We start from the raw sequence: 17,764 nt of genomic DNA on the forward strand, positions 1-17,764 counted from the left end.
CTGACCACTAAGAGCCCAACCTATACATTCAATATAAAAAGGGGAATATTACTTAAAGGACACTCGCATAAGGGTTTCTTTCTAAATGGTCCCTAAGTATTGAGTGTTCGCTTGACAGGATGTTTAGTAAAACATTTTTCTTTCTTAATAATGTCTCGTACTGTCGAGTTCATAATTTTTACTGTTGAACTCAATACTTTTTTTTTAGTGTCGAATTCACATTTTGTTATTGTCAAAGTCACCATTATTTATTGTCGAGTTCACCACTTTTTATTTACTGTCAAATTAGATGCTTTTTTAATTACTGTTGAATTCATCGTTTTTTAAATAAAAAGTGGTGAACTCAACACTGGTAAAACCCACTCTTTTTCAAATTTTGAGTTTTTTCGACTAAAATACATAAAAAGATCAACAAAAAACTTAAGATAACAACTTTTTAAATGATTTCAACCCAAAAGAACCATTATGAATCGATTTTCATCCATTTTTTTTGTTTTTTTGTTTTGGTTTTTTTAAAGTGAGAAATCCCTAATTTTTTATATACATCTCAAAATGTTTCAAAAAAAAAACCCTTGAAAATGACTTCTTCTTCATTCTTAAATCTTTTTTGACATAATGGAGTCTCTAACTCAATTGAGGTGTAAAAATTCCATTTTTGGATGAAAACGATGAGTTCAAACGGTTAGTGCATTCAATCGCGAGAAATGTGGGAGACGAGATCCAAGGATCATTTAGAAAGAAAATATTTACTAAATGTCCAGCAAAGCAAACGTTGAAAACATAGGGACTATTTAGAAAGAAGTCCCTTTGAGAAGGTCCTTTAAGTAATTTTCCCTATAAAAAAGCTCATCTAATGTTACAGAACAAGTCGATCCTCTTTTAATAATAATAAGTTTGATTGTAATAAGATGGTATTTAAATTTTTTTTTTTAAAAAAAAAAAGAGAATTTATATTTTATAAATATGAGTCATTTTGAAGGAAGAATCACGATCCAAAATGGTGTCCTGTTCCTATACCAACATATGGCCAAGCAAACACTGAAAACGTAGGGACTATTTAGAAAGAAGTTCCTTTGAGAGGGTCCTTTAAGTAATTTTCCCTATAAAAAGACTCATCTAACATTTCGGAACAAGTCGACCCTCTTTTAATAATAATAAGTTTGATTGTAATAAGAGGGTATTAAATTAAAAAAAAAAAAAATAGAGAATTTATATTTTTTAAACTTATGAGTCATTTTGAAGGAAGAATCACGATTCAAAATGGTGTCCCGTTCCTATACCAACATATGGCCAAGCAAACACTGAAAACTTAGGGACTATTTAGAAAGAAGTCTTTTTGCGAGGGTCCTTTAAGTAATTTTCCTAATAAAAAGACTCATCTAACGTTTTGGAACAAGTTGACCTTCTTTTAATAATAATAAATTTGATTGTAATAAGAGAGCATTTTTTAATTTTTTTGAAAAAAAAAAAGGATAATTTATATTTTTTAAACCTATAAGTCATTTTGAAGGAAGAATCATGATCCAAAACGGTGTCCCATTCCTATACAACATATAGTTAACGTGACACATTTAGGTTGGAGATTAAATACATTACGTTGCTTGCAATATAGAAATGGCTTGGTTAGTCACTTGATTTGATGTATTTTAAATCAGAGTTACTATTGCCACACTAACTATGAAAATTATTCAGTGATTTACATGAAAATTGGTGTGGCATTAGTGAAAGTTGATGTGGCAATATCAGTTGTCATTTTAAACTCTAGCCAAAATGTTCCATATAAGCACTGTTCATATTCAAAATAGGAAGGAGACGCCTTACCTAAAGAAGTTCAAAAGATTAGAGAATTTGTAAGAATCTTTTTTCACTAAATGACTTGCCAGAAATGAAACACCCGCGAAAGAGGAAAAATACGATTCCACAACCATCCCAAGCTCCAGGGAACTTCATTTATTTAAAAAAAAAAAAAACTTAGGTTTTATTAGCCTTACTAAGTTAGTAAGGATTTTACCTTTACTAAGGGTCTTTGACCTTACTTATGGTATCATAGCATCAAATCAGGATTGTAGAGGATAAAATTCTACGTATTTTGAAAAAAAAAAAAAATAAGAACAAAAATTATTTTTAACCATTGGATTGAAAATTGAAGTTTGGGAATTAAGTATAATTTTGATAATCATTCATTTTGAAAATCTTGAATCAAATTGAGAAGAAATTAATTTTCGAATTTTATTTTTAGATATGATCTTTTCAAAGAAACTTAGACGTCTGTAGTAATCCATTTGATAAAAAACAATCCTTAGTAAATTTAAAAATCTTACTACGATAGTAAAGAAATTTCTTTTTTAATCTTCTTATCTCAGCCGTGACGTTGGACGCTAAAAATATCCTTTTTTTTATTTAAATCTTTTTCTAGAGATGCGGACCACCATCGGGATTTCGTCGTGGCAAATGCCGTATCAGTAGTGGAGGAAGGTGGGAAAAAGAGCCACGTGTACGACAAAGCGTTGAATGTCCAATATTTATGATGCGCGAACTGAAGTCCAATATAAAGTAGAAACCAATCGCTCTTTACGCTTCTAAATAATAATAATTTTCTTGATTGATCAACAATGGCGGAGAAGATTTTCAAGTATGTGATCGTTGGTGGTGGAGTTGCAGCTGTAAGTTTCGATAATTTCTTTTCTGTTTGATTTTCGATTTCTCGATCGGATTGGTTAGTTTTAGAATTCGATCTGATTCATCCTTTGATATAATAATCGTATCTGTTTTCGATCATTTTTTATCTTTTCGCCTTTTTCTTATGTTCTCGTGAGCGATTTAAGCTTGATTTTGTATAATTTTTTCGATTTTGATGATCTCTGTCTCGATTTTTCCTGGATTAATTAATAGTTTCTTCTCGTTTTGATGTTCTTGTTCTGGATCTTAGATGTGGTTTAGATTCATGATGTATAATCGTATCTGCTTTTCGATAAGTTTCTAGGTTTTCTTACATTTATCTTATTTTCTAGTGAGAGATTTAAGTATAACTTTATTGTATCTGTTATCGATCATTTTTTTCTCTGTTTGTTTGTTTGTTTTTTTTTCCTTTTTCTTATGTTCTTGTGAGCGATTTAAGCTTAATTTTGTGTAATTTGATCGATTTGGATGATCTCTGTTTTCTTGGATTGATTAGTTTCTTTTCGTTTTGGTTTGCGAGTTCTGGACCTTAGATGTGGTTGAGAATTCAGATTCATGTTTCGAAATATAACCGTATCTGTTTTCGATCATTTTCTAGGTTTTCTTACATTTCTCTTATAAGCTTAATTTTTTAGTATCATCCATTTGGAAAGGCTAAACGTACGGAAACGAGGCTCTCTGTTTCGCTTTTATTTATTAGTTTGGATTGATTTTTTTTACTCCTTGTAATTTCGGAGAATGCTTTAGGTTCTCAGATTTTTGTAGTTTGTGTTGGAATATTCGCTCCTTGCCATTCTTCAAATATGATTGATTGATTATGTTTATGTTCACAGGGATATGCTGCTAGGGAGTTTGCCAAACAGGGTGTTAAGCCGGGTGAGCTGGCAATTGTTTCCAAGGAGGCGGTAAGGATTCAATATGCACCATTATTTTCCCTTTTAAATGTTTTAATTAATGCTGGATTTTGTTACTTATTTTTAGCAAGATATTAGTTTCCAACAAAATTTTGAGATTTGGTACTGATCTCAGGTGAGAGGTTAAACTTAGAAATACAGAGAGAATCACAAGGAGGATTAGAACCTAGGACGAGCACAAACACAAGTATCAGACTAAATATATGTCCAAATTATCTCATCTAAAGACAGTCTTTAAAATAACTGTCCCTGAAATTTTGGATTACTGGCAACAAATCATACATCAAGGCTTTCATTTTGATTATGGTATCTCCCAAGTTCTCTTCCTTGTTAGCAAGTAGTCAATTGTTCTTTTGCTTCTACATGGATTGACACATTGGGTGGGGTGGGGGAAGGGTTCATAGGATTCTTCTTTTCTTTGAAGGGGCCTTAAAAGACCAACGCCCACTTCATCTTGAAAGTAGAAAAGAATTCAGCCCAAATTCCCTAATCAAATGGGCAATGTATATTAAAGTGTTCCAAGAGTTACACTTGATAAATCTATTCTGGATTGCAAATCCCATGCTCTTTAGATGCTGAGTGTTAGGATCTTATCCAACACTATCATCGACGCACAAAAATCCACTTTAAACAGAGGTGATTTCCAGGAAATCTTAGCAAGAAACGACATGCCCTCCTTCAAAGAAATTCTCTTTATAGAAGGATCTAACTAAGAACTGCTGGTCCAAAGTCCATTTCCCCTCTCTCTTGAGTTTTGACATATTCTAAAGAATGCTTTTGAGCATCATTGATACCATCGAGCAAGTTTGTCAAATTATCAATGTACCAATTTTTTAAATTCCTAATGTTTCCAATATGCAAAGAAAAATCCAAACCGTTCACTTAATACATTGGCTGATGAAGGCGCCTTTAAAATTTGAAAGAGAGTACATAGAAAGAAAGTCCAATTCCATAGGAGAATTGCTACAACATAAATCCACACTGGATCTAATTGGAGGGAGTACACATCTGGAAATTTCAACCAATTTTGGCCAAGCCTTATTCTAATTTTAGAATATTTTGGCAAATTTTGTAATTTTGAGATTTTGTTTTGACTTCAATCCTTATAGAAATTGTGGCAGAACCTGGATTCAAAACCTCAATGTGGACTTCATTTATGGTTAATTTAAGATGATAATATTTATTAAGGATGCTCGGTCTTATTTATGTTATGGTGGGAATATAATTAAGAGCTATTCATAAAAAGAAATGGGAATGGGTTTGCTCTTTGCCACTTGTATAAGTGTGCTTGTTCTCTCTTGTAGTATTCTGTAATTCTTGTTGTTTTGTTGGTCATTTCGACCATGGTAATATATTGAATTACTTATCAAAAAAAGAAAAATAATAAAATAAAAAGAAACGTGTATGCAGCTCCTCTAACAGCCCAGGCTGTTGTGGAAATGTGATAAAGTCACCCCTAAAATTGAAAAAAAAATGTGTCGCCTTGGTGCTCATTAATCATGTGTTAGCAACTATTGAACAAATTGTAATGACATACATTGCTTAAAGAACCAAAGTAATGAGTGCTGAAGAATGATTAAAGGGCTGTGGTGGAAAGTTTCTAATACGATACTGAACTTTTATGAATATATCTGAGGAGTTAGTGATACCAGCTTATCACAATGATACGGAAGCCTCTCTAATAGATTCATATGGAAAGGAATTGCCATATATTTGAGGAGAAGGTACAATCCACCCATGACTTAATTAGATCAATATTGGCCACTATTTTTTAGGCTAAGCTGTTTAAAGAGTTTAAGGAATCTTTGGAGGCTTTCTTGCAAGGTGGGATAGAGTGTAATCTTACTTTGTTGCTTTTGGGATGGTCACCTCGACCTCCCTTTCACTATGTTTATTATATTGTTATAAAAAAAATTCATAAAAAATAATAATATGAGGCTGTTTTATTATCTCAAAATTGTGCTTTCTTGCTAATTGCCACCGATACAATTAATTTAGAACATGACTGAAGGCCACACCATGCCCCTAATTGGGGTAGCTTTTTTAAGTTTGAAATGTCAACCAACTAGAGAAATATGTGTTCATGCTAGTGAAATTTCTAGAATCATACTTTCACTGTCTTGTATGATATGAGCTTCGGTAGTGCCCAAACTGACAGCTTTTCTTTCAGGTGGCTCCTTATGAGCGCCCAGCTCTTAGCAAGGCATACCTTTTCCCTGAGGGTGAGTCCGGCAAACAAACCTAAGCAATAGTTCTGCCAATTACCTCTGCTTTTACAATTAACTCATTGTTCAATTGCATTATAATGTAGATCCAATTATTTAAAAATTTAAATTAATATAATACTAGTGTGTAATTAATTTAGGTAAAGGTATTCTGTAGCAGGTATTAAGTTTTACCAGATAAGTAATTGATGTAGAAAAAACAAGAGCACTGAACTATTGGGGAAATTCAGAAAATCTCAAGATATTTGTTATGTAGTTGTTTTATACACAGGACTTGAGCACTCCTCAAGTGACTCTACTCACTCAATTGCTTGACAGGGGAAGATCTACAAGTAGGATAAAGAATGATTTCCTATGTTAACTGACCTACGATAATTTCTTAAACCATCATTGTAGAGACCTCTATTTTTCTTTCTAACATCTTTTAACGTTATTTAATAATATTTCAAATTCTCAACCATTCAAGAGATTTCTAGGGCTTTCCAACTGACATATGAAATTGCTATTACTTCTTAACAATTGATTGGAATGTTCTTTTATCTGGTATCTTCTCACACATCAATTTGACCTATTTTTTGAAGTTTTATGCATGTGCCAGTCCTTTTTTTTTACTAATATTTTTTTCTCACATCAAATGTGCATTCTTCTCCTATCAACTGGTTTTGCAGCTCCTGCAAGACTCCCAGGGTTTCATGTATGTGTTGGGAGTGGAGGCGAGAGGCTACTTCCTGAGTGGTACACTGAGAAAGGTGATGCTTGCTTCTTTTCTCATGTTGATTTCAAAACCCACTCTGAAACAACATTAAATGCTATTTTTTATTTATTGGCAATGAGAATGGTTTCTACGTCCAATCATGTATAGTGTTGGTTTGTTGCTCATTTCCATCATCTTTATTTTAGTAAAAACTTTCTTCTAAAGAACAATTTGATTCCATAATTTTCACATGGATTGCACATGTGGTTGCAGGCATAGAGTTGATCCTTAGCACTGAAATAGTAAAAGCTGATCTTGCTTCTAAGACTCTTACTAGTGCAGCTGGAGCAACCTTCAAGTATGACACTTTGGTCATTGCAACTGGTTCTTCAGTATGTTTCATATCTCTATTCAGTTTTTTTCCCCCCCTTTAGTTTTCTTGGATGTATGCTTTGAGAATAATCACACCATATAATTGTCCTTGTTGAGCATGCATGGTATGCATTCCTTGGAGGTTGGTTTATTGTTTTCCATTTTGCAGGTTATTAGGTTGACCGACTTTGGTGTTCAAGGAGCAGATGCCAAGAATATCTATTACTTGAGAGAAATAGATGATGCTGATAAACTCATAGAAGCAATGAAGGCAAAGAAGGGCGGAAAAGCTGTGATTGTTGGAGGAGGATACATTGGTCTTGAGCTTGGAGCAGTGTTGAAAATCAACGACCTTGATGTTACTATGGTTTACCCGGAACCATGGTGCAGTAAGTCTCAGTTCACATTAAGCATCCATCATGGATGACATTACTTTTGCCTGCTCTTCTTAATTCTTGATTGAAGATGTTTCTTTTTTTGGGAAAAAAAGAGGACTTGTGTTTGAGTTCTGGAAGTCAAAACCTGAAAGAAATGAGATGAATGATCCCTAGTGGATCATTGCTACAGGATCTGCTAAAGAACACTTATATGTCTAATATTGACCATTTTCTTTCTGCTTTCCTTGGTTCTTGAAGTAAGCAAATGAGAAATGAGATGTGTTGTATTTGCGGCATAACATGGTGTATGATCTGTGAAACATTGTGTTTTCCTGACATGGAGCATATTCGTTGCAGTGCCACGGCTTTTCACTTCTGGAATAGCTGCCTTCTATGAGGGATACTATGCCCTGAAAGGAATCCAAATTGTTAAGGGAACAGTTGCAGTAGGGTTTGATTCTGATGCAAATGGAGAGGTAGGTAACCAATCACACAAGTAATTTATATTAATTAAGTTCATATTTTTCTGTACAGTTTTATGTGAAGAAGCTTTGCCACATTTCAGGTAAAAGCAGTGAAACTGAAGGATGGTAGAGTATTGGATGCTGACATTGTTGTTGTTGGCGTTGGTGGTAGACCACTTACAACACTATTCAAGGGCCAGGTTGAAGAGGAGAAAGGTGGAATTAAGGTTTGTTCGACATCTCACTCCCCTCTAAAGATTTAATTTGTAACATTAGAATTTCTTTCTGATGAGCATTTTAAATTAAGTTCCGATTCGGCAAATATTCGGTTGGGGGTTTGGTTTTGTTAATTTGGATAATTTTGGGAAGTTCATAAAAAAGTCCAGAAATTTTTGAGGATTATACAAATGGATGTTTTTGGGTTTATTCCAAAACCGATATTTTCAACCTCCCTAAAAAACCTCTATATCCTTCTTGAGATTTGGAAGTTGAAGAAGACAATTTTGACGTTAAAAAAATGTATATTCAGTGATTAATTGATAAATTGTGAATTAATTTTTCAATTCACTGATTTAATCAGCTGGTCCCTTATTCAGCAATTTTTATTTTTTTTTCCTTAAAAAAAATGGAGAATTTTTTTACTATGCAGCTTATGACCTTAAATATTGATTGTTCAAAATTTAACATTCTCCTTTATTATTACAGTCCTTTCTCTTTACCTTTCTTGTTTTATTAACATTCCAGTTTCGAGATGAGAAAAAGCATTTGTAATCTTAATGCCTGACTCCCAATTTGTCTTTATTTCATGTGATTATAATATTAGATATCTAGCAGTAAAACACATTGAAAACATTTACATTGCAAATCCAAACACATTAAAATTCAACATCATTATTATCATCATCTACACCTTATCCCAAATATTGGGATGAACAACAAAATCCTCTTTCAGCATTTGCCAGCTTGAATCATATATGTATTAATGCATGTCTTTAGATCTTTCTTACTACCAAGTACACATGATTTTCAACCTTCTCTTTGCACATACTGAGCCTTCAACATTGCCCCAAAGTACTCCTTCCCATCGATTCTGTCTCTGTACATGACTAAACCATCTCAATAAATTTATATTTTATGAATCACTTCGTATTGTAATCACTCCTAAATTCCATTGAATGTACTCATTTGTGATTGTCTTTTCTAGTTTTATCGCTCATCAATCTCATCATTCACATATCTGCTATGTTCATTTTATAAGCATGGTGTTTCTTGACCGTACAACATTGAACTCCTTGAATTCTAAATACTCTTTTTTTTTAAAAACTATCTGTTTATGTTTATTAATACATCTCATCCATATAATACTCCAAAAGTATGTTTACTTTAGTCATCAAACATTTTCATCTTATGGATGATTGAACCAAAATAATGGAAGTGGTTGCTTTGGGGTATTTCTTACCTATCAAGTCCAGCTTACCCCATAAATAATAATAATGAAAAATTGCATAAACTTTTTCTTAGCCCTACTTAAAAACCCTTAGATTCTAAGGGGATTGACCTAGTTTTGAATTTACCCCATAAATAATAATAATGAACTTCTTGAACATTTTAATTAATCCATTATTAGCTGATGTAAAATGATACTGATTAGGATCTATATGTAGTCCAAACCCATTGTATCTGGAAACTCCCCTGCCACACTACCGACTGTTTTCCATGGTAGTTAACTCTCCAGTATCATCATCGTCAAACCTGAACAATCTTACTTGACAATGTTGTTATATACTTCACTTGTTTCTACCATGGCATCTTTGACCAGTGATCCTATGTATGTGCTATATACTTCGATGCTTTTTTTTCTTCCCCTTAAGTCTCTGATATGACCTGTTTGGTTGCAGACTGATGCATTTTTCAAAACAAGCATTCCCAATGTGTATGCTGTGGGTGATGTTGCAACCTTCCCAATGAAATTATACAATGAGACAAGAAGAGTGGAGCATGTTGATCATGCCAGGAAATCGGCAGAGCAAGCTGTGAAGGTTTGATTTTCTTTGATGAGTTGTTCTTTAGATATCCCCCCCCCCCCCCTTTATTTTTTTTTACTTTGCAGATAAAAAAGAAGCATGCCAGGTCAATCTGAATATTATCCCGAACAACGCTTTATCACACATGTTTTTGGATCTATCCTAGTACACCTGATACATATGGAAGGGGTGGCATGCGGGCCCCGTGGGATCAGTTGGGTTCCCTTAGGGAGTCAAAATTTGTCCCATATGACTTAAAAGTTTCGTATTGGGCTGATTTTTTGTGACGATGATCTCTACGATGAGAAGATCATCCTCACAAAAAATCAGCACAATCTGAAACTTCTAACCCCATCAAAAGTGTTCTACAAATTAATGGTAAAAAATTGACATTCCACAATTTTAAACTATTTTTGGAGGATATATAGGGCCCCGTTCGGCAGACAATGTTGGGGAGAGAGCATTGAGAGAATTTTTTTGTCCTATATGGCTTAAAAGTTTTGGATTGGGTTGATTTCTATTGTGAGCAGATCATCCTTGCAAAAAATCAGCCCAATCTGAAACTTCTAACCCCATGAAAACTGGTTTACAAATTAACTGTCTACACCACTTTTGATGGGGTTAGAAGCTTCAGATTGGGCTGATTTTTTGTGAGGATGATCTCCTTAACATAGAGACCATCTTCACAAAAAATCAGCTAAATCCGAAACTTTTAAGCCATATAGGACAAATGTTGTCTTCCAAACACTACCCATATATATATATATATATATATATATATAGAGAGAGAGAGAGAGAGAGAGAGAGAGAGAGAGAGAGAGAGACCTCAAGCTGGAACCTCATATCGCACTTCTTGACATAAAAGTGGATAGGAACCATAGATGCTTTTTCACTCCTATCTTGATGAAAAGCATCTATGGTTCCTATACACTTTCACGTCAAGAAGTGTTATATGATGTTCTAGCCTCAGGTCACTTTAGCATTATTCATATATATATATGGGGAGCGTTTGGAGGCCCTAAAGAGAGCCAAACATTTTTCGAAACATGGGTTAATAAAAAATCAGCTCATTCCGAAACTTCTAACCTTAGTTTACAAGTTGAAGAATCCTAGACCGTTCGATTTTTGTAAAACTAACTTTTGATGGGGTTAGAATATATATATGGGAAATGTTCAACACCCTACACTTTACCTACGCTTTACAAACGTGTTTTGTCCTACATGGGTTAGAAGTTTTGGAATGGGCTGATTTTTGGTGAGGATGATCTCTACGGTTAGAAGATCCTCATCACCAAAAATCGGCCCATTCCGAAATTTCTAGCCCCATGTTTACAAGTTGAAAAATCGTGGACCGTCCATTTTTTGTAAATCATTTTTGATGGGGTTAGAAGTTTTGGAATGGGCTGATTTTTGGTGAGGATGATCTCCTCACCATAGAGATCATCCTCACCAAAAATCAGCCTATTCCAAAACTTCTAACCCATGTACAACAAAACACGTAGGGTAAAGTGTAGGGTAAAGTGTAGGTTGTTGAACGGGACCCATGTATATATAGAAGTGTTTGAAGGCCCTAAAGAGGGCCAAACATTGTGCCAAACATTTTTGAAAATAAGGGTTAGAAGTTTCAGAATAGGCTGATTTTTTGTGAGGATGATCTCTATGGTGACGAGATCATCCTCACCAAAAATCAGCTCATATATATATATATATATATAGGGTAGCTTTTGGAGGCCCTAAAGAGAGCCAAACATTGTACCAAACATTTTTTCAATGTATGGGTTAGGAGGTCATCCTCACCAAAAATCAGCCCATTCCAAAACTTCTAAGTCCATTAAAAGGTGGTTTACAAAAATTGGTGGTCCACGATTCTTCAACTTGTAAACTAGGGTTAGAAGTTTCGGAATGAGCTGATTTTTGGTGAGGATGATCTTTATGAGATCATCCTCACCAAAAATCAGCTCATTCCGAAACTTCTAACCCCTATTTTGAAAAATGTTTGACTCTCTTTAGGGCCTCTGAATGCTTCCCCATATATATATATATATATATATATATATATATATATATGGTTCTCGGTGTAACTTGGTCTCAAATTTCTTATTCACGCAGGCTATCACGGCTAGTAAAGAAGGAAAGACCATTGACGAGTACGACTACCTTCCATACTTCTACTCTCGCTCCTTCAACCTGGCGTGGCAGTTCTACGGAGACAATGTGGGGGACACTGTATTGTTTGGAGACAATGATCCAGCATCGGCTACGCCCAAGTTCGGATCATATTGGATTAAAGATGGGAAGATAGTAGGGGCATTCCTGGAAGGTGGGACACCAGAAGAAAACAATGCCATTGCCAAAGTTGCGAGGCTCCAACCTCCAGTTGAGAATGTGGATCAACTGAGTAAGGAAGGTATCAGCTTTGCTTGTAAGATTTGAGTGACTGAGTGAGTGTTTGTTGAGTTTATGCAGAACAAACAGAATTAACGGTATTGCACTATATGTGATGTATTCAATTTCTTGTGGTTTGATAAATGGATAGCATGGTTTATATTTTCAATTAATTAGGAAAAATGTGTGAGGTGTGTTAATCACAGGTTTTAGTCGTAGTAGGGTATATCCTGAATCAGATCTCTAGTGACAAACTCGAGAACAAATTTGATTAATGTGCTAGGGATCTATCAGAAAAAAGAGTCGTGATAATATGACTTGCCAGGTTGCATACTCAATCAACTCTCTGACGTGAAAGTTCAGGAACTGTTGATCTGTACACTTCAGGATACATTATTGCATTTTCTCATAAAAAAAAGTGTATCCAAGGCATATAGATGTGTAATCAGATGAAAAATTATACTTCATATGCCACACAGGGGGTTATGTCAGAAAATCATTATTCATAAATCTATTATGGATTGGAGCATGAAGGTGGAGGATGATTGATTTTTTTTTAGGAAAATTTTATTGACATGCCATGAAGCTCTTAGGGTGGATAAAATTTTAGAAAAAAAAAAAAAATTTAAACTTTATTTTTAAGGGCACTCTTGTTCGTTCTCCTTCTCCGGTAGTTACAATTGCTGTGTCTTATTCGGTGAACCTCACGCACAACTCCAGTAGCTCTGTTTTCTTCTTCTCCTCCTCCGATCTCTCACTCTCTCTCTTTCTGTTTTTTTTTTTTCCCCTTCTCCTACTTCTCCTCCTCCAATCTCTCTCTCTCTCTCTCTCTCTCTCCATCTCTCTGTGTTTTTCTTCTTCTTCTACTCCTACTCGCCAAAGTTGTCAGAATCTGTAGAGGATGAGAGGAGTGTCCACAACTATTTTTTATTTTATTTTTAGAGCTGCCCCTACAAAAATGAGGGCGCTAAGAGTTTCTTGGTGTGCCGATAAAATTTTCCTTTCTTATTGTGCTTATTGCTTAGGAGTTAAGACATAGATAATGCCTTATTATATGAAATATTTTCATGTTAATTACATATTTGTCTTTTTATTTATTTATTTATTTAAATGTTTTGTTTCCAAGAAGGTTTAGAGTATATTGAAAACTCATAAACTGAATTGAACCAAAGTGACCTTAGTTTGGGTTGGTTGGATTAGGTTCAATGGGCAATTTACTTTGGTTTTAGTAGAACCGACCTAGATCGGTTCGGTTTCCATTGGTAAGGCTGCAACTTGGGTCAAATCCGAATCCAATGTGTTCAATCTGACTTGGGTCTGGTTTGGGCAAAAAAAAAATTGACTGAATCAAATTGGGTTGGGCTCGGGCATCGACATCAGATTGCTTGATTTCTAACTTTGCCCGAACCCGAACTCAATAAGGTTATGGTTTAAAATTATTTTTATATTAAATTATCTAGTATTAATGAAGAATGAGCCAACCTGACCAATCTGACTTGGGTTGAGCATTTCATGCCTGAGGTCAGATTGGGCACGGTTGGTGCTTGTCAACTGTGGGTTGGGCATGGGTTGCTCTTCGACCCGACCCAACCTGCCTGGGTTGCAGCCCTATCAATTTGGTCTGAAACGAAAATGATATTTTAGGAAAACACATTCATATGGCTGAAATTTATATTCTCCAGGAAAAATCTTTTTCCAACCATTTCAATGCCCAATCGTATTTTCCTAAATTAATATCTAGTTAGGATGACTTATAACACTCCCACCCATATTCAGAGTTGTTGAGCCCACATAGATTGCCATGTTCGCAACCTCAACGAGAACGCTCTTACATTCTCTAGATATCATGTTAGAAATTAAAAAAAAAAAAACCTTTCTGACCCATGACTTTGAAAATGGCCGGCTTCTGGTTTTTTTTATTTTATTTTTTTGAATTTCTTTAATTTTGTGAACACCCAGGGCTTTGTTGGGTGACAAGCTTGCAGTTATATATCAGATGGGCCTTGAGCTTTTTTTTTTTTTTTCCACCATTAAAGAAGCTCTCGCACCATCATGTCATTTGTCTTATGGTGCAACATAGAATTTTTCTTTAATCACATACAAAAGAACTTCAAGGGTCGTTTTAAAATCCCCCCTTATGTGAGAAATACAAAACTCGCAAGCATTATGTAGAGTGAGTAGTTCAGCAGAAGGCAATAAATTAAAAGAAAATTGATTGAGATAATTCGTTCACATTCAACAAAGATTAGGAATCTGCAAGCTCAAGATTCTGAAATAACAAGACCACATAATTTATGTGCATATAAAAACATGGCCATGACAAGCCCTCAATCTTTGGAACCAGGATTCCTTCACCGTGGTGCTTGATCAAATAGCTGAATGGTTATTTATAACACTCCTAACACTTGCATTCAAAAGAGGAAGCAATTATTAGATGATTTGATGTTACACTTACGCTTTCTTCAAGTCTCTTTTAACATTAAAAATGCTACACACCAAACTTCTAAAAATGCCAAAAATAATAGAATTTCCCACTTTAAATTATACTCTGGGTGCGTTGAGAGCGAGAAGGGAGGGGGAGTGAGCATCAATAGTAATTCTAGATGCTATACAAAATCAACATATATACATTTAAGTACTCACTTCTATCTTGAATAATAAAAGCTAATGAAACCCATGGAACAATTAAACAAACAGATCCAGTTTCACATCTCATGTGCCAGGGATTTTTTTTTTGTTTCAAAGGAAAAACTGTTTTTCAGATGCCAAAATTGCTGCTTTTAAAGACTACTAGATAAAATTAAACAATAATCCAAAAGAAATTTCTGTTAGGATTAGTATTTGGGAATCAACAGTAGTTAATACTAGCTTCTACTGCTTTATTCCATCCACCAATTAGAGACCATGGTTTTCCAAATGCAAACACCTTGCTGGCAAGTAACACATTAGTTCATTCTAAACACTAACAAAAGAAATTCTTGTAATAATTGGAATCAAACATTACTAAACATAACCACGATTTTCTCAACATTGTCTTAACTTGTTACCTACATAATTAAGGGAAAAAAAGAGAGCCTGAAGTTCTAAAAATGATCAAAACCCAGTTTAAATGGCAAACCAAAACCTTCAACATAAAACTGATAAAAAGTAACAACTTGAGGAGGGAAGCCTTGATACATGGAGACCAGCATCCAAATCCCTCAGTCGAACAGACTCAAGCCCATATCCTGCAACAAGGAAAGAATGTGAAGTCAGATAAACTTTAAAGACTAAACCTTTTTTTAAATCCAGAGATTGGACCTGTGCCTCATCCTGGATGTGAGTGGTTAAGTAGGGCATGAACAAATAAATATTGCAAGAAAAAGCAAAACATCTTTGGATCTAGTCACAAAGATAACCCAGTTAGATTTTGTGAAAAATAGTCTTACATCGTCGGATTCCTCCTTCTCTTCCACCTTTTCCTCTTTCTTTGCCTCAGCTTCAGGCACTGCAGCGGCACCACCACCAGTGGCAGCCACTGCCATGGGAGCACCACCACCAGAAGGCACTGAAGCCAACTTCTCCCTTCCAGATGCAATAAGCTCTGTTATATCTTTTCCCTTAACTTGACATAGAAGCAGCTCAATCCTATCATCATCAGCTTCAGCTCCAACTGTAAATCAAACGATATTTTTTAACATAATGTAACCTTTGTGATAATGTTTCTTAGCGAGAAATTACTGCCAAAACAAATGTTCAATAACTTGCACTCAGTAGAAATCAGCCTTCAGTTTCCAACTTAAGATAGCTTAAGCCAAATCAAATGGAAAATTGTTGAATTTACTAATGGTTTAACTACAGGTGCAACTAGGTTCGGCTTGGAGACCAAATCAGAACTGAACCGATGCAGGTCGGTTCAACTAAGGTCGGTTAGATTCACTTCTATGGGTTGCCAACATTTTTTCACAATAATAATAATAATAATGAAAAATAAAACAATAAACAACGAACATGAAATATCATAAGCAATATCATTAATCAACCCACCAAAAAGTCAATATCTATAAATAAAAAAATCATTACCTTAACTCCTAAAAGTATGGGCTCAGTTCTATACAAGCCTTGAGGTGAGAAAAGAACCAAATTGTCCATTTACTTAACCCAGAACCAAACTTGTTCCAAACTGAATAAAAAAAATTGGGGGAAAATATAGTCCAACAAGATCTTAAAAAGGGGCACAGTATCTAGGTTTGTGGCATATCTAGGTAACATAGATGAAGTAATTGGATTGCTAAACCATCAAACATTCATATAAACCATAGAATCCATGGTTTAAAATCTCATCTCAAAACATTCAGATACATTAATTAACATTTTAAAAAGAGCCTTTTAGTGAATATCAACGTCAATGGGCATGTCATCAATTTGAAAAAAAAAAAAAAGGATATCTCCAATTCAACCCCAGCACACAACACCTACAATCAATCTACAATTCTCTCTAACGAAATCAAAATCAAAACTAACTTCGATTTGGTATTTGTATCGTCTCAGAATCTTGGCTGATGTATTCTGAGAAAACACGAGATCTTGAAACCTTCATAAAAGCTGGCCTTCTTATACTTCACTCGATGTGTTTTAAACACTATAGATGTAATTGAAAACCATTAACCACTACAATAATTTTTTAGCCATCCAATACATTAGAAATTTCTGGTTTATTAAAGCCCTAATAAAACGACCCCATGACTTCACTTACTACCAACAATATGCAATTGGAGAAATTCTAAAGCATAAATTATCCAATATCATAGAATCAACACAATATACTACAAAAAGAAATAGTGATTGACTGAGGAGACCTGAACATATCCCTAATTCTCTCATACCAATAAATCCAGAAAAAAACCCTAAACCTCAGCTAAGTTTTAAAATCTTGTTTTTAGTCGATTAACATTGTAACAACAGATCTAAAAAACAGAGAGAGAGAGACCTGAACAAACCCCAATTTTCTAATACCAATAAATCCAGAAAAAAATCCTAAACCTCAGCTAAGTTTTAAAATCTTGTTTTTTAATCGATTAATATTGTAACAACAGATCTAAAAACCAGAGAGAGAGAGAGAGAGGGAGAGAGAGACCTGATGCGAGGACGTTCTTAATATCATCGGCGGAAGGGTTTGTGTTCCCTCCCAACAAAAGGAGCAAATACGTAGCTATAACCTTCATTTCTGCCCAAAAAACCTGAAACAGAGAGATATATTAGTCATCTTACACACCAGAGGATGAAGAAGATGAGGCGAAGAGAAAGAGAGAGATTACTTGAAAGCTCTCTAGATCTGCAGAGATGAAGTTCGAAGCTCTCTCTACCTTTGCTCACAAATGGAGATAGAAAGACAGTTTCTAGGGTTTTTAATAAGAGCGAGGAGAGGCGCGAGACACTTATCCGTGCTGTTAACAACTATTTATATCTAGGGTTTTTTCTCCAAAAGAAGTTCGCTACGCTACTGAAGTAGCTAATTTTGATATACCACCCTCCTCCTCCAAACGGGTCACTTTGTCAATGGATCGGATCAAGACCCAATCACAATCCGATGTCTTCGGGTCTTATATAAAAAAAAGAAAGCTTCTACTGGAACCCTAATATTTACTTAT

The 17,764-nt window shown here is 34.8% G+C and overlaps 2 protein-coding genes across 2 annotated transcripts; one reads left to right on the plus strand and one right to left on the minus strand.

The window, feature by feature from the left end:
* The first annotated feature begins 2,510 nt into the window (after positions 1-2,510).
* LOC147400013 (monodehydroascorbate reductase) lies at positions 2,511-12,307 on the plus strand. The gene is made up of 10 exons (XM_086445603.1): positions 2,511-2,663; positions 3,513-3,584; positions 5,764-5,815; positions 6,487-6,567; positions 6,786-6,904; positions 7,054-7,273; positions 7,619-7,737; positions 7,827-7,952; positions 9,624-9,764; positions 11,859-12,307. Exons 1-10 carry the CDS (start codon positions 2,613-2,615, stop codon positions 12,180-12,182), a joined length of 1,305 nt encoding a protein of 434 aa, XP_086301729.1. The 5' UTR covers positions 2,511-2,612; the 3' UTR covers positions 12,183-12,307.
* Positions 12,308-15,109: 2,802 nt separating this feature from the next.
* On the minus strand, positions 15,110-17,586 carry LOC147400014 (large ribosomal subunit protein P2A-like). The gene is made up of 4 exons (XM_086445605.1): positions 17,432-17,586; positions 17,251-17,353; positions 15,563-15,786; positions 15,110-15,361 (listed from the first exon to the last, which is right to left on the minus strand). The coding sequence occupies exons 2-4, from the start codon at positions 17,336-17,338 to the stop codon at positions 15,335-15,337; spliced, it is 339 nt and encodes a 112-aa protein (XP_086301731.1). The 5' UTR covers positions 17,339-17,353; positions 17,432-17,586; the 3' UTR covers positions 15,110-15,334.
* Positions 17,587-17,764: the final 178 nt, after the last annotated feature.

This window comes from Akebia trifoliata, chromosome 6 (genome assembly GCF_017979445.1).
Source record: "Akebia trifoliata isolate Shusen 1 chromosome 6, ASM1797944v1, whole genome shotgun sequence".
In the NCBI taxonomy this organism is placed as follows: domain Eukaryota; kingdom Viridiplantae; phylum Streptophyta; class Magnoliopsida; order Ranunculales; family Lardizabalaceae; genus Akebia; species Akebia trifoliata.

Coding starts and splice junctions, on each gene's coding strand:
- LOC147400013 (XM_086445603.1), top strand. CDS start 2,613: ATGGCGGAGAAGATTTTCAAGTATGTGATCGTTGGTGGTGGAGTTGCA. Junction 5,816..6,486: donor GGCATACCTTTTCCCTGAGG/GTGAGTCCGGCA, acceptor CTGGTTTTGCAG/CTCCTGCAAGACTCCCAGGG. Junction 6,568..6,785: donor TGAGTGGTACACTGAGAAAG/GTGATGCTTGCT, acceptor ATGTGGTTGCAG/GCATAGAGTTGATCCTTAGC.
- LOC147400014 (XM_086445605.1), bottom strand. CDS start 17,338: ATGAAGGTTATAGCTACGTATTTGCTCCTTTTGTTGGGAGGGAACACA. Junction 15,787..17,250: donor TAAGAACGTCCTCGCATCAG/GTCTCTCTCTCC, acceptor TTTGATTTACAG/TTGGAGCTGAAGCTGATGAT. Junction 15,362..15,562: donor AGAAGGAGGAATCCGACGAT/GTAAGACTATTT, acceptor TCCTTGTTGCAG/GATATGGGCTTGAGTCTGTT.